Here is an 18,967-nt window from a genome sequence, read left to right as displayed (position 1 = left end):
CTGTATTTAGATGGAAGAGGTCAGACTTGAAGAAAGGATTCTTAGTGCCTTTGTCTGCTTGAAAATAAAGGCATGGAATGAGGGAGGGAGGCTTCTAGGAGCTGAAATCAGACTGTGGCTGACATACATCAAGAATGAGCTTAAAAGCAGATTTTCTACAGATAAAAACGCAGCCTGGCCAACACCTCGATTTCAGCTTTGTGATAATCTAAGCAGCAAACCTTGCCACACTGTGCTGGACTTCTGTCCTACAAAACTGTGAACTAATAAATGAGTGCTGTTTTAAGTGCTAACTTTGAGGTAATCTGTTATGCGGCAATAGAAAATTGATACTTTCCTTCAAGATTAAAAAGCAAAACTTTTTAAAGGCCTGTGTAACACTAACATTTTTAAATATGTTAAATTCTATAATATGTGAACTTGTTTTTTCTGTTATAGGAATCACAACCTCATTCACAGTGATTAGAAGTAATTATCACTTAATTTATCTGACCATGAACTTGCTTCTGATCATTGTTTCTCTCTTTTCCTGTCTTCACTGGAGAAAACTAGATCAACATATTTGAAATAAAGTATAGGATATGGAATGTTACATTAAAGAAGATTGGGAATAACAAAGCTACAACTGTGCCTTGACTTTAATGTAAGAACAATCTTTGAAAAAATAAGTATAAACAATTCTTGGATGTTTTCGAAGTAACCCATAAAACATACCCATTAGTCATTATAGATATGGGTATATGGAGAACTCAGTCATGAGAAGATACTAAAAACAAAACCAAACAAAAATAAAGATAGCATAAGACTTGCCCCAAATCTCTAGGTTAGCAGTCTAGCATACGGGATGGGGCAAATGTAGGTTTACACTTGTTTATTTGAACTTAATACAAGAATGAACTCTATTTTATACAACTGTAAACCTACTTTTGTTCCACCCTGTATATCTATAGGACTGAACTAAAACAAACAAACAAAAACCAAAAACCCCCAAGGTTTTATATATTTGCAATCCATTTCATTTTAGGAAATATTTACGTCCTAAAAATATCTAACGTATTTCCTTTTTGCAAAGTTTACAATTTGTGGATTAATTCTGGAACTGTTCTATTACTCCAAACCCCCTAAAAATGTTATCATTGCATCTTCAAGAAGCTAAGCAATGCAATTATATTTTCTTCATTTATAATTATTATGTTAATTTGCAAACAGACATGCCTGTATAAAATACAAAAACTGTTCTAGGAAAGCAGATATAGGGTAGTTGAGGTGATAGGAAAAAAACATAATCTTCCTTGCCTCCAGTGGTCTGTCACTTCAAATTATTATTTTCCATTAAGAAAAATTGTGGATTTTTCGGAAGTCAAGCTGCAGAAACAGCTAGATATGTCCAATTCCATAACTGTATTAAACCCCAATGTTTCTCGTTTCCCCTTATCTAAAAGGAGCTGCCTAAGAGTTATCTATCCCCTCATTTCTTCCCTCCAAGACAATCAGCATAAAAAACATAAATTACTCACTTCAGTCTGTACAACTCTAATGAGGCAAAATAAATGCTGCTGTGTTTTAGCTATGACACCAAACTGACGACAGCGCTCCAAAAAAGTGTCTAAAGAAGGGTCAATTCTTCTTTGCAGTTTACTCCAAAAGAGAGTCAATTCCCTATAAAATGAAAGATCAAGGTAAAACATTTAAAGCAACTGGTATTTGCTATCCACCTTCCAACCCCATTTTTTTTGTTTGTGAAAATAAACTGACAGTAAACAAAAACTAGAAGAAAAAAACTATCTATATTCCCTATACCTTCCTCCCAAACCATTCCCACCTTGTTCCAAAACGTTTTACCCCTTACATTGGTATCTGCAGTGACTATCCTAGTGGGCAGGGATCATCACACATTACTATACTTCCAACAAAATGCATACAACAATAATTATTCTTCTATTTTTTAACCAATTATTCTTTAAAAAATTAATATATTATTTTTAATGTTTATTTTCTTGATTTTAGAGAGAGAGGGAGGAACAGAGAGAGATAGGAACATCAATCTGTTCCTGAATGTGCCCTGACCAGGGATCGATCCAGCAACCTCTGTGCTTTGGGATGAAGCTCTAATCAACTGAGCTATCTGGCCAGGGCAACCAATAACTATTCTAATAGCACACTTCTCCACATTAATCTCAGAGGTCTTTCCCAGTTCTACAATGTCATGATGCTACATAGGCCTGTATTTTGAAATGTTAAAATATTACTAATAAATTAGTAAATTGGTACTCTTGGAAAAGGCTAAAATACAAGAATCTCAAAAATAACTCATATGGAAACAAAAGCTTCAAAAATTACATAAAACCTTGACTGGGTTAAGAGAAAACTCTCAAGGAAAGCCACTAGAAATTCAGAAATGTCCAGGACAGAAATGCTAGCGTGATCATCTGCCACACAGTGTTGCTTGCTTACAAAAATATACCTCTTTTAATAATAGATAAAAAATGAACAAATTTTAACAGAATTTATACTTTTGCATACTTTTAAAGAGATTACTAGGACTCTCATACGGTAATATGCTTACACAGATACTACCCTTGCTTCAAAGATTGAAATGAATATGTATCTCAAAAGATATATGATTAAAGCTTATAATATTTAATGATGGTAAATTTGAGCTAAAACAAATAAAATTTAACTTAAAACACTTATAAATTTTAATTTTAAATGTCTTTGGCAAACCAGTGTTGCTTTCCTAACCAGAAAAAGTAAAAACCGAGATAGGTTAGCTTTGAAAATAGCTGCAAGCCAGTCAAGTAATTGGGATGACTGTTCATTCTATTTTTTTTTTTTTTTTGTATTTTTCTGAAGCCGGAAACGGGGAGAGACAGTCAGACAGACTCCCGCATGCGCCCGACCGGGATCCACCCAGCACGCCCCGTGGGTGACGCTCTGCCCACCAGGGGGCGATGCTCTGCCCCTTCAGGGCATCGCTCTGTTGCGACCAGAGCCACTCCAGCACCTGGGGCAGAGGCCAAGGAGCCATCCCCAGCGCCCGGGCCATCTTTGCTCCAATGGAGCCTCGCTGTAGGAGGGGAAGAGAGAGACAGAGAGGAAGGAGAGGGGGAGGGGTGGAGAAGCAAAAGGGCGCCTCTCCTATGTGCCCTGGCCAGGAATCGAACCCGGGACTTCCGCACGCCAGGCCGACGCTCTACCACTAAGCCAACCGGCCAGGGCCGACTGTTCATTTTTAAACTCACAAGATTGTTTCATTCAGATGTAAGCCACTTCTGTAATAAAAACTTTTGAGAATAGTGTAAAATTCTAAAGAACAAAGGAAATGGGAGAATCACATATGCTCAGAGATAAAAAGAAGTTATCTACCAAAAAATATATATGTGAAATCTATCCTACTTAAAAAGAACAAAATAACCAAAGCCAGCAAAACATGATTATGAAGATAAAATGGTAAAAAAAAAAGATCTAACTAAAATTCACTGACTAGCTAAAATGTTAAGTAGGCAAATCTGATAATGTGATAAAAGACAGAATTATGGTCTCCAATAATTTTTTAAAAATCAGAATATCTAGGGCTTAGTTTATTTCAAATTAAATATTTCAAGCTTTATTTATTTTAATTCCAAATAACCATGATCAAAAAAGGTACTTTATCATGTATTTTATATTTGTATACATATTTGTACATTACAGTTCAATGATTTAAAATGACAATTACCCACCTAAACATGTAAATATGCCTGAAACCATGACAACCAATATATTACTCGTGAGAATGCAGATAAGTGATTTTAATCACCTAATCAAATCTGCACATCAGAAAAATAAAACACCAGTGAATCATAACTTTTAGCCTGCAGGGTTATCCATGCGCTAGGATAAATAATTCTTCATTTAGTATAGTGATATGTTTTAAAAATGGACAACCACTGCCTGAACTGTGGTGGTGCAGTGGACAGGGTCTTGGCCTGGAATGCTCAGGTTACCTGTTTGAGACCCCGGGCTTGCCTGGTCAAGATACATATGAGAGGCAACTGTGACTTGATGATTCCCGCTCTCCCCCCCCCCCCCACTTTCCTCTCTCTAAAATCTTAAAATAAAAAGGACAACCACTAAAGAATATTTGAAAAATGATTCCATTGTATAGATGCTTCCAGTGCTCAGATGACCTATTGCATCTTCAAATTAGCTCACTGCCTACCTTAAGTCAACAAATTACAAACTTATAAAATTGGGTGGGAAATTTATTTCTACAAGTAGGAAGAAATGCATTTTGGCAGAAATGTAGCTACCAAGCAAGAACTTTAAACAGCAGGAGGCCCATGAAAGTCCAGTTAACATGTCACACTGAGATCCAGAATTAAGGCATTTTAGAAATGAGGTTCAAAACAAAACTTTATGGAATTAAAGAAAGACCATGCTATAAAGAAGGATCCTAAAAATACAGTAATTGATTCTCATGACCGCTTCCCCACTCCCACAAAACTCAGTTAAATAAAACACATATGGATACCTGGCCTTTGCCAGGTGCAGGGGACTTAACTGTGAATTAGGTATCATACATACATAACAACCCTGATGTTTCACAGTCTAGTTAGGAGAACAGACAGAAAATTACATCTGAAGAAACTCAAACATACAACGTACAAAGTTTAAGCTCAGAGACATGACAGAAAGCAAAGGTCGACCCATCAAATACTCTCCAAAAGCTTAATGTGGTTCAACTGTGTGATTTTATTTTTAAAGAAGCAGTGGTAATCACACATCTATATGTACACTGTTCCACTCAAAATTATTATTATTCTCACTTGCATGGCTACTCTAATTACATTACCACTGCTAGACATCTATACAAAATTCATTCCTCTAGCACTCCAATTTTTACAGATAGCCAAAAATTTGAGGAGCCAGGAAAGGTTAAATAAACAGCAACTAAGCAATATACCGTACCTTTAGAGATCACTGCTATAAAATATTTTAATGTGGTTTATAAATATCTCTGAAGGAAATTAAGAATAAAGAACCGTTTTGGGTAATAGTTACATAGTTTGCATTTCAAATATTACCTTCCATGGTGATCATATTAAAGGATGACATTTCCAGTAAGTTAATTCTAATACATATATACATTTAAAATTAAGTGACTACTTTTATTATAACCAACTTTATTTTTACAAACATCTCATCAAAAAATCCTATTTTTAAAAAGTCTGAAAACAACAGGTTAAAAAAAAGTTTCCAAATTCTGAAATTTTCGATTGTTTCTCTTTGAATTGCTTGGAAGGAGTTTACTTTTAACAAAGTGTGAAGTGACTTAAAATTTTCTTTCCTTAGGCCCTGGCCGGTTGGCTCAGTGGTAGAGCATCGGCCTGGCGTGCAGAGGTCCCGGGTTCAATTCCCGGCCAGGGCACACAGGAGAAGCACCCATCTGCTTCTCCACCCCTCCCCCTCTCCTTCCTCTCTGTCTCTCTCTTCCCCTCCCGCAGCCGAGGCTCCATTGGAGCAAAGATGGCCTGGGTGGGCGCTGGGGATGGCTCCTTGGCCTCTACCTCAGGAGCTAGAGTGGCTCTGGTCGCAACAGAGCATCGCCCCCTGGTGGGTGTGCCAGGTGGATCCCTGTCGGGCGCATGCGGGAGTCTGTCTGACTGTCTCTCCCCGTCCAGCTTCAGGGAAAAAAGAAAAAAAAAATTTTTTTCTTTCCTTTACTCAGCTCCTCAGGGAGGCCAAAAAGAGGGGAATCCCTATTAATCCTTTCCTGCTACAGGGGAAAAGCATTAATCCTAGAGCCACTGACATCCTTAGAAGGGCTAATGGTAGCTGAGTGAAGGGAAGAAAAAAAAAGCATGGGTCATTACAAAAGGGAAGCTGGGTCACGGTTATTAAGAGAACTATGTGACTAGTTTTAAAAACAGTTTATAACACATCCCATATGTTATTTAATGTATTCTCTGCACTGAAAACCAAACTATAATGAGGCATATATATTTTTATTAGAGGCAAAGAGGTTAACTGTGACAAGAAAAATAGGAGTATGTTCTTCGGGGGGAAAAAGTGATTGATTTAGTAATCAAAAATTTTACTGCTACTTATTAACCATTTTTGAAAAATTTATATCACCTTTTCTAGTTTCCTAACAAAATGCCCACAATGATTATTACAAAATATTTTTAAGTCCCTATCTCACTGTCTCCTTTTTCATAGGAAACATTACTCTGGCATACTGGACTTGGTTGTAAAGACTACAATTTGAATTCTGGCTGTGCCAAGAAGACATCTGAATTAGGAGCCAAAAATCCTGAAATTGCACCTCAGCTCTACCATGTTCGTCTTGAGACCTTGGGCAATCACAAGGCTTCTCTGATCCCTCTGATCCTATACTACCTGCCTCATCTATGCAATGATTATTATAATGATTGAGATAATTTATAGTACATAAATAATATTTCTATACAAAATAGTAAACAAAAGAAATATAGTAATATATAAAATGCTACTAACATAAAACTATACATATACACAGATACTCCAAAGGAAGATGAATGAAGGCTAAAGTGTACACAAAAAGGGCTCACTAGGTTTTCGTATAAACAAAATGCTCATTTCCAACTTCAAGTAATCTTTAGTTTCTAAAATACCCAAGAATCCCCAATCAAGATTATACAAAAATCCAACCCATTCTTTGAATTGATGTTTAAATACTATTTGCTCCCTGACCTTTCTCTTTTTAAAAATTTTCATTTATTTTTATTGATTTTAGAGAGGGAGGGAGAGAAAGAGGAAGGGAAATATTGATTTGTTGTTGCACTTATTTATGCATTCATTCATTAGTTGATTTTTGCATGTGCTCTGATTAGGAATCAAATCCACAAAGTTGGCCTTTTGGGAGGACACTAACCAACTGAACTAACCAGCCAGGGCTTCCCTGACCTTTCTTAAACACTGGTGTACAGTGAGCATCTTTTTCTAAACCTCCTATAACATTATCCATACCACTAATCTGATTTCTTACTGACAGACTCTTGCATTTTAGAGGTTTCCTATGTAACAGGTTTGTCTTTTGGCCTAAATAGATTCAATACAGTTAGAATGAAAGAACCATGGGTTACACCTACTGTTTCCTTTTTTTTTTTTTTTTTTTATTCATTTTTTTAGAGAAGAGAGAGAGAGAGAGCAAGGAGAGAGAGAAGGGGGGAGGAGCTGGAAGCATCAACTCCCATATGTGCCTTGACCAGGCAAGCCCAGGGTTTCGAACCAGCGACCTCAGCATTTCCAGGTCGAAGCTTTATCCACTGCGCCACCACAGGTCAGGCCTACTGTTTCCTTTTTAAAAAAATAAAGTTCTCAGTAGGCAAACAAGATTATAAACTGAATTAAAACAAAAAATGTAATTCTGCTATGTAGTACTGTATAGCAAAAGAAATCATTATTCAAATGGATTACCTTCTCTAGTGCAACTCTGATATAGAAACCTAGATAAACTAGTGGGTTTCCAAGTAAGAGGGGGGAAGTGACTATCAGAAGATCTAATAAATGTAAAGAAAAACAACCCAGGCCCTGGCCGGTTGGCTCAGCGGTAGAGCGTCGGCCTGGAGTGCGGGGGACCCGGGTTTGATTCCCGGCCAGGGCACATAGGAGAAGCGCCCATTTGCTTCTCCACCCCCACCCCCCTCCTTCCTCTCTGTCTCTCTCTTCCCCTCCCGCAGCAAAGGCTCCATTGGAGCAAAGATGGCCAGGGCGCTGGGGATGGCTCCTTGGCCTCTGCCCCAGGCGCTAGAGTGGCTCTGATCGCGGCAGAGCGACACCCCGGAGGGGCAGAGCATCGCCCCCTGGTGGGAAGAGCGTCGCCCCTGGTGGGCGTGCCGGGTGGATCCCGGTCGGGCGCTTGCGGGAGTCTGTCTGACTGTCTCTCCCCGTTTCCAGCTTCAGAAAAATACAAAAAAAAAAAAAAGAAAAACAACCCAACACCAATTTTTTTTCATATTGGCACTTTTATCTTCAAAGAAAAAGGTATATATTGAAGTTAACAAACAACCCTCTATGGGATAATGAGAATGAGCTCAAACGTTTTACCCTTTATTTTTGGACTCTTCCAGAAGATTAAACCAATGACATCATTAAATTAATTGGGATAGCTTATAAACAAAATTTTATTCACAAGTCATTTAATTTGCTTATTAGATTTTAAATGTGAAACAAACCAATGTTCTGCAGTAAGCCCTAAATGCTATGCTATGCACTAATAACTAAAGGGAAAAAATATATATATTTACTTACCAAGAACAATATACACTTGCAGTTTGGAGCTGCTGGGTAAGGTAAGTTGTACAAAGAACAAATGCTGTGTTATCCTGACCCTCGGATTCCATATTACATATGATGTCTAGTATTTCCTTGCAGTCGACCTTTGCAATCTATCAAAAACGAGATGACTAAGTCAAAAAAGCAAATGGTGACTTTCCTATACACTTTGTTATATAATGTAAAACTTTTTTATCTTTGATAATGAAGCAAGAATTAAGATAAATTTTTCTTCTATGACCTAATGCTAATCTTACGGAATGAAATATTTCATATAAGAATTAAACACTGAATAGATACTATAAGGAACTCCACGGCAGTCCCAACACAGATAAAAACATATTAGTACAATTTTTAAAAAATTACTCATGAACATCACTACTATATAAATGAGTCAAATTATGTAGATTATCTTCAGGTTATTTTCAGCTAAAATGCCATCATTTTTTCTTTCTTTCATTTTCAATTTTGTTCAAGTCATACTAGTTACAGATATAAAAATAAAGGGCTTACCCTCACTGCCATTTGGGCTAAGAAGACAACTGAGAAATTGTTTTAAATATAAATGATGTATTAACACATCATTTTCTCATATAAATAAGGAAAAAAATCATGTGAGTTTTTCAAACAACTGAAACACTTTTAGAAATACATCTTTTTTATTTTCACTGTTTTTGGAAAGCTTAAAAAAAAAGCAAGCCTCTGAGCAAATCAGAATTTTCTGGGGTTTTGTATACTGGTAAAAGAGGAGAATAAAACTTCTAAAGACCCCTTCTCACTTCCCTGTCTTAATAAACAGAATGTAAAGAACATAATCTGTTTCATGACTTGTTCAGTATTATAAATGTCAATTAGACCAGGCAATAAATAGACAAAATAGTGATAACTTCAGGACAAATGGGGTATGTATAAAGGCAAATGAGGTATACAGAGTTTTTAGCTCATCCCTTACAGAGTGCCTTACAGTTCTAATTGATGGTTCAAACTCTCTCATTTTAGTCATACCCTCAGGTAGGCACTGGAAAGACTTATTTCAAAGTTTAGCACAACTGCCATTTCCTCAAAGAATCCTTAAGAACTCGTTAAGAACTTCCTTCAAAAATTCTACTTTCAAATTCCTCCTTTGTAGCATTTATCACAACTGTAATTCAATCATTAACTGAACAGCTTATTATCATGTCTTCTCTGCTGGAATATAAAATCCGTGAGGTCAGGGATAGTACATCTTGTTCAAAACTCAGCACTTATCAGTGTCTGGAACACAGAAGACACTCAGGAAACAGGTGCTGATGAATGGACTAAATGAATAATTTTTTTTTTTTAATTCAGTTTATTGGGTTAACATACAGGTGTCAGGTGCCCAATTCCTCTCTGAACACCATATTGTGTTTACCCTCTCAAGTCAAGTGTTTGTCTATCACCACTTATCCCCCCACACCTTCTTCCACCCCCCCAAACCTCTCTACCACTGGCAATCACCACACTGTTGTCCATGTCCATGAATTCTTTTTTCTTTCTAGCTCAATCCCTCTACCTTCTATACCCAGCATCCGCACCAGCCCTGCCACAGCTGTCAGCCTGCTTTCAAATGAGTCTGTCTCTATTTTGCTTCTAGTTCATTTTGTAATGAATCTAGTTGTAAATCAAGGCAAAAAGCTCATATTCACCAACTGAATCTTATACAATTCTGTGTTTTCTCATCTATTCAAAGACAAGCAATGGCCCTAGCCAGTGGCAAAGTGGATAGACTGTTGTCCTGGAGCACGAGGTTGCCAGTTCAATCCCGACGTCAACAACTCACGTCTGAGGGCACCGGTTTGAACCCCAGTCGGGAGCATAAATCAATGGATGCACAACTAAGTAGAATGAGTTGATTCTTCTCTATCTCTCTTCCCTCCTCTCTCACCAAAAAAAAAGACAAGTGATGACATAATGAGCAGTAAAATGTAGTGCTTAAAAGCAATTATTCTAGTCTGACTAGGAGGTTGCGCAGTGGATAGAGCATCAGACTGGGATGTGGAGGACCTAGGTTCGAGACCCCGAGGTCGCCAGCTTGAGCAGGGGGTTGCTCCGTCTGCTGAAGGCCCAGGGTCAGGGCAGTATGAGAAAGCAATCAGTGAACAACTAAGGTGTGGCAACGAAAAACTGATGATTGATGCTTCTCATCTCTCTCCATTCCTGTCTGTCTATCCCTCTCTCCGACTCTCTCTCTGTCCCTGTAAAAAAAAAGGGGGGGGGCAATTATTCTAGAACCAGATTGTGTGTGTATGGGTATATGACACACACACAGTTTAAAAAAAAATTAAGTGAGAGACAAACTCCTGCATACACCAGGACCAGAATCCACACAGCCAGCAATGCTCTGCCCAACTGAGACTGTTGCTCCGTTTCTCAGAAACCGAGTTATTTTAGCACCTGAGGCAAGGCCATGGAGCCATCCTCAACACCCGGGCCAACTTATTCGAACCAATTAAGCCATGGCTGCAGGAGAGGCAAAGAGAAAGAAAAAGAAAAAGGGAGGGAGGGAGGGTGGGGTGGAGATGGTTGCTTCTCTTGTGTGCCTTGACCGGGAATCTAATCCAGGACATCCACATGTGGGGATACTCTACCACTGCCAACCAGCCAGAGCCTGTGTATATACTTTTCCTACCTCTATAGCTACTGGTTATGTAATCCTGGATAAGTTATATAACTTCTTAGTAACTTAGTTCCTCAGTTTCCTCCTCTATAAAATGGGAATAATACAATCTACCTCAGAGTTATTTTAAGAATCATTACACTTTAGTATAATACTCAATAATACTGTATTACATATTTGAAAGTTGCTAAGAGGGTAGATCTTAAACGTTCTCATCATAAGAAAAAAATTTTGTAATTATGTATATAGTGACAAGTGTTAGACTTATTGTGATGACCATTTTGCAATACATACAGATACTGAATCATGTACACTTAAAACTAGTATATGTTAATCATACCTCAATTTTAAAAATGTGTGCCTATTAAAGTTATAGTTAAGTCTTTTCAAAAAGGTGTTTTAAAAGGGGATTGGCAAATAAGCACTTTAAAAGTGCTGTTAAAAACTGTTTTCATAAAATACACAATTTTTTTTAAATTAAGTGAGAGGCAGAGAGACTCCGCATGTACCCCTACTGGGATCCCACCACTACCAGGTGATGCTCTGCCCATCTGAAACTTCTCTGTTGCTCTGCAACCCAGCTATTTCAGCCCCAGAGGCAAGGCCCTGGAGCCATTCTCAGTGCCTGTGGCCAACTTGCCCGACCATAGCGGGAGGCAAAGAGAAGACAGAGACAGAGAAGGGGAAGGGGGAGGGGGAGGGGTGGAGAAGCAGACGGTTGCTTCTTCTCTTTGACTTGACCGGGATTTGAACCCAGGACTTCCATACACTAGGTCAACGCTCTACTGCTGAGTCAACCAGCCAGTGCAAATATATAAATTTTTTTAAAGGGGGAGGAAAAAATGTAAACCTTAAGAGTACAAGACCTGGCTGGTTGGCTCAATAGTAGAGTGTCAGCCCAGCATATGGAAGTCCCAGGTTTGATTCCCGGTCAGGGCACACAGGAGAAGCGCCCATCTGCTTCTCTACCCTTCCCCCTCTCCTTCCTCTCTCTCTCTCTCTTCCCCTCCCGCAATCAAGGCTCCACTGGAGCAAAGTTGGCCCAGGCGCTGAGGATGGCTCTGTGGCCTCTGCCTCAAGCACTAGAATGGCTCCAGCCGAAATGGAGCAATACCCTCTGGCGAGCACACCAACTGGATCCCAGTTAGGCACATGAGGGAGTCTGTCTGACTGCCTCCCCACTTCTAACTTTGGAAAAATACAAAAAAAAAAAAAAAAGTACAAGAAAGTGTTTCAATTTTTTAAAAAATTTTCCATTAATTTGGGGGTTGGGGGAAGAGGGAGATTAAGCATCAACTCCTTGTTCCACTTAGTTGTTCCATTTAGTTGTGTACTCACTGGTTGATTTTTGTCCATGCCCTGACCAGGGATGGAACCTGCAACCTTGGCATGCTAGGACAATGCTCTATCCACTGAGCAAACCAGCCAGGGCTAGAAAGTATTTCAAAAGATCATTCTCAGATGCAAGATCACTTCTGATGCAAATTTAAATCTAACATGTACTGGGAGGCAAAGCCTAAAACCTAAGTTAAAGCCTAAACGAGTTAAAGCCTGAAACATAAAGTTAAATTCAGTTTTCAGAAGGAAAAAAGGACCTCATTATACATTATGAAGATGAAATTTTACTGATCCCCTAAACCATGTTCTCATCCAGAGCTGAATTAATCAGAAGGATCATCCAAAGAGGAAACGCCCACCACAGTCACTTAAAATTGCACTGATTGAAGAACCAAAATGAGAATTCCATAGCAAGTAGAAATAGCTGTTCCAGGGCTAATATCAGCTACTATGCCCATCATGTTAAATAGCTCCTGTCAAAAATCAAGAATTCTAAAATTTGATTTTGGCAGCAATATAACATCTCCAAGCTGAGAAATAGCATGAGAAATTCTCTAAGCCAGATACACAAATCAGAATAGAAATAACATAAAATTGCATTTTTAAAACTTTTTTTAATCCCTTCCAGGTAACTTTTATTACCTCATTTTATCAACATGATAAATCTGTAAGACTAGCAAGACGGGCAATATATTTATTTTTATTTTTTACAGAGACAGAAAGAGAGTCAGAAAGAGGGATAGATAGGGACAGACAGACAGGAACAGAGAAAGATGAGAAGCATCAATCATCAGTTTTTTGTTGCAACACCTTAGTTGTTCATTGATTGCTTTCTCATATGTGCCTTGACCGTGGGCCTTCAGCAGACCAAGTAACCCCTTGCTCAAGCCAGCAACATTGGGTCCAAGCTGGTGAGTTTTGCTCAAACCAGATGAGCCCGCGCTCAAGCTGGCGACCTCAGAGTATGGAACCTGGGTCTTCCGCATCCCAGTCTGACTTTCTAGCTACTACACCACCGCCTGGTCAGACCAGGTAATATTATTTCTAATTCACAAATGAAAAATGAGCATATGATGAAATGTTTCTTGTTTCAGGTCAACTGTGGCAAATAACCAGAACAGTAAACAAAATATAAAACTAATCTCATTTTATTCCTAGAGGGGAAAGCCCTTACATTTTAAAAGAGTACATTTCAGAGATATATACGCTTCCATCTTATGGAAAAAGAGTTAAGAAGGGGGTGGGCAAAAGTAAATTAGAAATATGTATTTTAAGTAAAAATTCATTAACCTAAAATAATTTGGGGGGATGAAAATGATATGAAAAATCAGGATTAGTAGTTTATAAGGCATATATAATTTTATTTCCATTTATTGCAAATACTCTATAGATGAACTCCAGCACCCAGTGATCTCCTTGCTCTGCTCTGAATTCACAGGATCTTGTCAACATTTTTAATTAGGTGATTTTTTTCTACTTGTGTCAGCTTTTGACCTAGTGACTCATACTGGCCTTTATCTTTTATTATTTCACTTTTTTTTAATGTGCTTTTACTTTGGCTCTCCAACTAGATTACGATCTCCACAAGGACAAGAGCAGTCTTATAAACAATATTCAAAATCTTCTGTGCACAAAACACCATAAGAGAAAACAGCCATAATAAAATGTATGTCTGTCAAAGCAGTGCTATTGTACTGTGCTAAGAAGTACTGGGCATCAAGCCAACCTGATTTTTGCCCTCATGGAACTCATAGTCTAGTCAGATATAAAAATGAAGAAGCAAGCAATTATTAAGAGTTACAATGTATGTTAAATGCTACATTGAGGGTATATAAAGTATTTTTCAAATACCTTTAGTAAAAAAACCTAACCCCAATTTTGGGGATCAATAAAAACCTTCCTGTATGAAGTCACAACTAAGTTGAGAATTAAAGAATGAGTAGGAATAGCCATGGGATAGAGTGAACCTAATCTCTACCAACCTCTCAAACTTAACATTAACTTTCCCCAGATGTTGTATTTTCTAGTAAACTTTAAATACTAACATTCTTTTAGCTTGAGCTTAGTATTGCTGTATACATGACATTTTAGAATATAATGATATAATTCTACCAAGGTTTCTACTGAGAAATTGGGACTAGGCTGTGATGGGGTTTTTGTACAACTTTCCAATCCAAGATCTCATTTGCCTCACACACCCTTATCTAAGCTAATAACACAGAAACACCCTTCTAGACTTATTTTGCACTTTCATTTAACTAGGTAATAAAAAATATCTGATAATTTTATGAATGAAGAAATCTAAGCCAGAGTTTCTTCAGTTTGTTATCTGCCCCTATTTATCGATTTTAAGTTCCTTGAAAGCTGGTACCATATTTTATTTCTTGCTTCAGTATCTTTTCATGACAAATAAGCACTTGTTTAACATTTTTTTGTCTTTTTCTAAAGTGAGAAGCGAGGAGGCAGAGAGACAGACTCCCACATGTGCCTGACTGGGTGCCACCTGGCAAGCCCACTATGGGGTGATGCTCTGCCCATCTGGGGCATTGCTCCGTTGCAACCAGAACCATTCTAGCGCCTGAGGCAGAGGCCATGGAACCATCCTCAGTGCTGGGGCCAACTATGCTCCAATGGAGCCTTGGCTGCAGGAGGGGAAGAGAGAGAGAAAAAGGAGGGGGGGGGGAAGAGTGGAGAAGCTGATGGGCACTTCTCCTGTGTGCCCTGACCAGGAATCAAACCCAGGACTTCCACAAGTTGTGCCGATGCTCTACCACTGAGCCAAACAGCCAGGGCCTTTTTTTTTTTTTTTTTTAAGAGAGAAAGAGAGGGAGGGGGAGAGACAGACAGACAGGAGGGGAGAAATATGAGATGCATCAACTTATAGTTGCGGCACTTTAGTTGTTCACTGATTGCTTCTCATACATGCCTTGACCAGGGGGCTCTAGCCAAGCCACTGACCCCTTGCTCAAGGCAGCGGCCTTAGGCTGAAACCAATGGCCTTGGGCTGAAGCCAGCGACCCTGGACTACAAGCCAGCAACTATGTGATCATGTGGATGATTCCACGCTCAATCTGGTGACCCCACGCTCAAGCCCTAGCGGTTTTGAACCTAAGAACTCATCATCCCAGGTCGATGCTCTATCTACCAGTTATGCAGATTAACATTTTTCAGTTGAGAAGAATCTTAGTATTTTGCCCCAAATCTGTACTTTCTTGAATACAGTGGGAAAAGAGGTATGAAAAATAAAAGTAAATAGAAAAATCAAGGTAAATTAAAATGTTTTACACCCCACTAATACAATATGATTACACTACTTGTCCTCAACCTTTTGCAATAAATAGCTTAGACCACACACAAAAACCAAGTATAAGCCACAAAATATATACTTTTCAGTTAAAGTGAATTAAATGAAGACCACTGACAAACTTTTGAGAATTTCAATAATTATCTAGGAAATACCTAATACCTGATATGATTATCCCTGGGGTTTACATTCTATACCCATTAAGACAAGGATATATGCATCAAATATTTCTTTGTTTACTATCCATCTTACCTATGTTCCATGAGAGCAAAAGTTTGTTTCATTCACCACTTATCTTCAGTGCCTACAACAGTGCCAGGCATATGGGGGAACATCAATAAATATTCGTTGACATGAAAGGGTACATGATAAATAATTTAGTGACCACAAAATGGCAGAATGAACAAGTGGTACAGACTGAAGACAGGAAGAATAAAGGTAGACTTAAGAAAAGAAGGCTTTAAGGAAAAGACCTCTTGGGGGGATATCGCCTCTTTTTCTTGTTCAGTAAACTAAAAGTTCATCAATTTTCATCTTTTCAAAGAACCAAGTTTATTAATTTTCTTCTACTGATTTCATATTCTATTTCATTTATCTATACCCTGTTTATTATCTCCTGCTTGTTTTGGGTTTAGTTTGTTGTTCTTTGTTTAGTGTTTTTAAGGTAGATGTTTAAGTCACCTGAGATCATTCTTTTTTAAGACTGACATAACTATAAATCTGCCTCTAAGCACTGCTAATCATATTGTATTAATGGGGTGTAAAATATCATGAGATTTTTAAAATTTTGTTGTTGTTTATTCCTTTTAGAAAGGGGGGAGAGAGAGAGAGAGAGAGAGAGAGAGAGAGAGAGAGAAAGAAGAGGGGGGAGAGAGAGAGAAAGGGAGGAGAAGCAAGAAGCCATCAACTCCCATATGTGCCTTGACCGGGCAAGCCCAGGGTTTCAAACCGGTGACCTCAGCGTTCCAGGTTGACGCTTTATCCACTGTGCCACCACAGGTCAGGCTGCCGTAAGTTTTGTTATGCTGCATTTCATCATTCATCTTCATGTATTTTTTATTTTCTCTTGTGTTTTCCTTCGATCCACTGCTTACTTGGAAAGCTGTTTAATTTTCACAGATTTATGAATTCCCCAAATTTTCTTCGGTTACTGATTTCTAATTTCTTTTCACTGTGGCTGAAGAACATACTTTTTATGATTTCAATTCTTTTAAATTATCAAAGCTTGCTTTGTGGTCTAATATATGGTCTATCCTAGAGAATGTTCCGTGTACATTTAAGAATGTATATTCTGCTGCTGTTGGGTCAAGTATTTTATGGATGTCTGTTTGGTCTAGTTTCCAATCTGGTGTTGAGCCTGACCAGGTGGTGGCACAATGGACAGAGCGTCGGACTGGGATGTGGAGGACCCAGGTTCGAAACCCCGAGGTCACCAGCTTAGCGCAGGCTCATCTGGTTTGAGCAAGGCTCACCAGCTTGAGCCCAAAGTCGCTTGCTTGAGCAAGGGGTCAGTAGGTCTGCTGTAGCCCCCTGGTCAATGCGTATATGGGAGAGCAATCAATGAACAACTAAGGTGCCGCAACAAAGAATTGATGCTTCTCATCTCTCTCCCTTCTTGTCTGTCTGTATCTGTCCCTCTCTCTGTCTCTATCACAAAAATAAAATTTAAAAAATCTGGTGTTGAGTCTCTCCAGCAAATTAAATTTCAATTATAGTACTTTTCCACTCCAGAATCTCAATTTGATTCTTTTTTTTGTTGTTGATCTTTTTTAAATTTTCTGAAGCTGGAAACGGGGAGAGACAGTCAGACAGACTCCCGCACGCACCCGACGGGGATCCACCCGGCACGCCCACCAGGGGCGACGCTCTGTCCACCAGGGGGCGATGCTCTGCCCCTCAGGGGCGTCGCTCTGCCGCAACCAGAGCCACTCTAGCGCCTGGGGCAGAGGCCAAGGAGCCATCCCCAGCGCCCAGGCCATCTTTGCTCCAATGAAGCCTTGGCTGCGGGAGGGGAAGAGAGAGACAGAGAGGAAGGAGGGGGTGGGGGGTGGAGAAGCAAATGGGCGCTTCTCCTATGTGCCCTGGCTGGGAATCGAACCCGGGCCTCCCCCCCCCCACCCCCCCCCGCACGCCAGGCCGACGCTCTACCGCTGAGCCAACCGGCCAGGGCCTGATTCTTTTTTTTATAATTTCAATTTCTTTGCTGCTATTCTCTACTTGTTCAGACATTGTTCATATACTTTCCTTTAATTATTTACATAGTTTGTTGGTTCTTTTAATACACAGCTGATCTTTATTATTCACAGGTTCTATATTTATAAATTAGTCTACAAGTTCTATATTTACAAATTAGTCTAGTTGCTAAATTTTTTTTAACCCCACAATTCAATGCTCAGGGTGCTTTTACAGTCATTTATGAACATAAACAGAGTGGCAAAAAATCTGAGTCCCTGGAGTGAACATATTCTCAGCTAATGTAAAACAAGGTTATACTCTGTCTTCTTGTTTCAGTTCTCATAGTGTAACAAGTTTTATTTCCCCCATGGTCTTTCTAGTATCACTTTTTTGTTTTTGTGCTTTTTGCTGGTGATTTTACTGTTTAAAACTGCTACCAGGCCTGACCTGTGGTGGCGTAGTGGATAAAGAGTCAACCTGGAAACACTGAGGTTGCCAGTTCAAAATGCTGGGCTTGCCTGGTCAAGGCACATATGGGAGTTGATGCTTCCTGCTCCTCCCCCCCTCCCTATAATGAATAAATAAAATCTTTAAAAAAAAAGCCTGACCAGGTGGTGGCGCAGTAGATAGAGCGTCAGACTGGGATGCGGAAAGACCCAAGTTCGAGACCCCCGAGGTCGCCAGCTTAAGCGCAGGCTCATCTGGTTCGAGCAAAGCTCACCAGCTTGAACCCAGGGTTGCTGGCTTCAGCAGGGGGTTACTTGGTCTGCTGAAGGCCCACAGTCAAGGCACATATGAGAAAGCAGTCAATGAACAACTAAGGTGTTCCAATGAGAAACTGATGATTGATGCTTCTCACCTCTCTTCGTTACTGCCTGTCTATCCCTCTCTCTGAAAAAAAGATTAAAAAAAAAAAAAAACTGCTACCAAATGCAGTGCTGAAGGGCTATCTATTGTTTCTAAGTGCAAGAGGCTATAATGGGCCTTACAAAGAAAATACATATATTAAATAAACTTCATTAAAGCACAGTTCTGCTGGCTGTCAGTTCAGTGTTAATGAATCAATAGTATGTATTAAATAAAGTGTCCTGAAACAGAAACACACATAAAACAAAGTTATGTACTGATCAGTTGACAAAATGTTGTGACCAGAAGTTTGTAGGAATCTATCCTTGTACATCCCTCTAGGAGTAACGGTTTCAGCATTTACTAAT

At 39.1% G+C, this 18,967-nt stretch overlaps 1 protein-coding gene and 1 long non-coding RNA gene across 7 annotated transcripts in view; one reads left to right on the top strand and one right to left on the bottom strand.

Annotated features, from left to right (window-relative positions):
- The window catches only part of LOC136400011 (uncharacterized), a 34,144-nt gene extending 26,620 nt beyond the window's left edge, over positions 1-7,524 (top strand). For both annotated transcript variants that reach the window (XR_010750239.1, XR_010750240.1), the window contains one exon: positions 6,202-7,524. This is a non-coding gene — a long non-coding RNA (uncharacterized lncRNA). The remainder of the gene's footprint in view (positions 1-6,201) is intronic.
- Positions 1-18,967, bottom strand: part of RLF (RLF zinc finger) — a 91,546-nt gene that overhangs the window by 9,377 nt on the left and 63,202 nt on the right. Inside the window, exons 6-7 of one of the 5 annotated variants that reach the window (XM_066375953.1) lie at positions 8,275-8,411; positions 1,518-1,659 (exon numbers count right to left, since the gene is read on the bottom strand). In XM_066375953.1, coding sequence (XP_066232050.1) covers positions 1,518-1,659; positions 8,275-8,411 — 279 coding nt within the window. Of the gene's footprint in view, positions 1-1,517; positions 1,660-7,181; positions 7,555-7,934; positions 8,412-18,967 lie in introns of those variants that run through there. The other 4 variants (XM_066375955.1, XR_010750237.1, XR_010750236.1 and 1 more) reach the window with 4 other exon arrangements.

This window comes from Saccopteryx leptura, chromosome 3, assembly GCF_036850995.1.
Source record: "Saccopteryx leptura isolate mSacLep1 chromosome 3, mSacLep1_pri_phased_curated, whole genome shotgun sequence".
In the NCBI taxonomy this organism is placed as follows: domain Eukaryota; kingdom Metazoa; phylum Chordata; class Mammalia; order Chiroptera; family Emballonuridae; genus Saccopteryx; species Saccopteryx leptura.
This window is presented reverse-complemented; position numbering and strand designations above follow the sequence as displayed.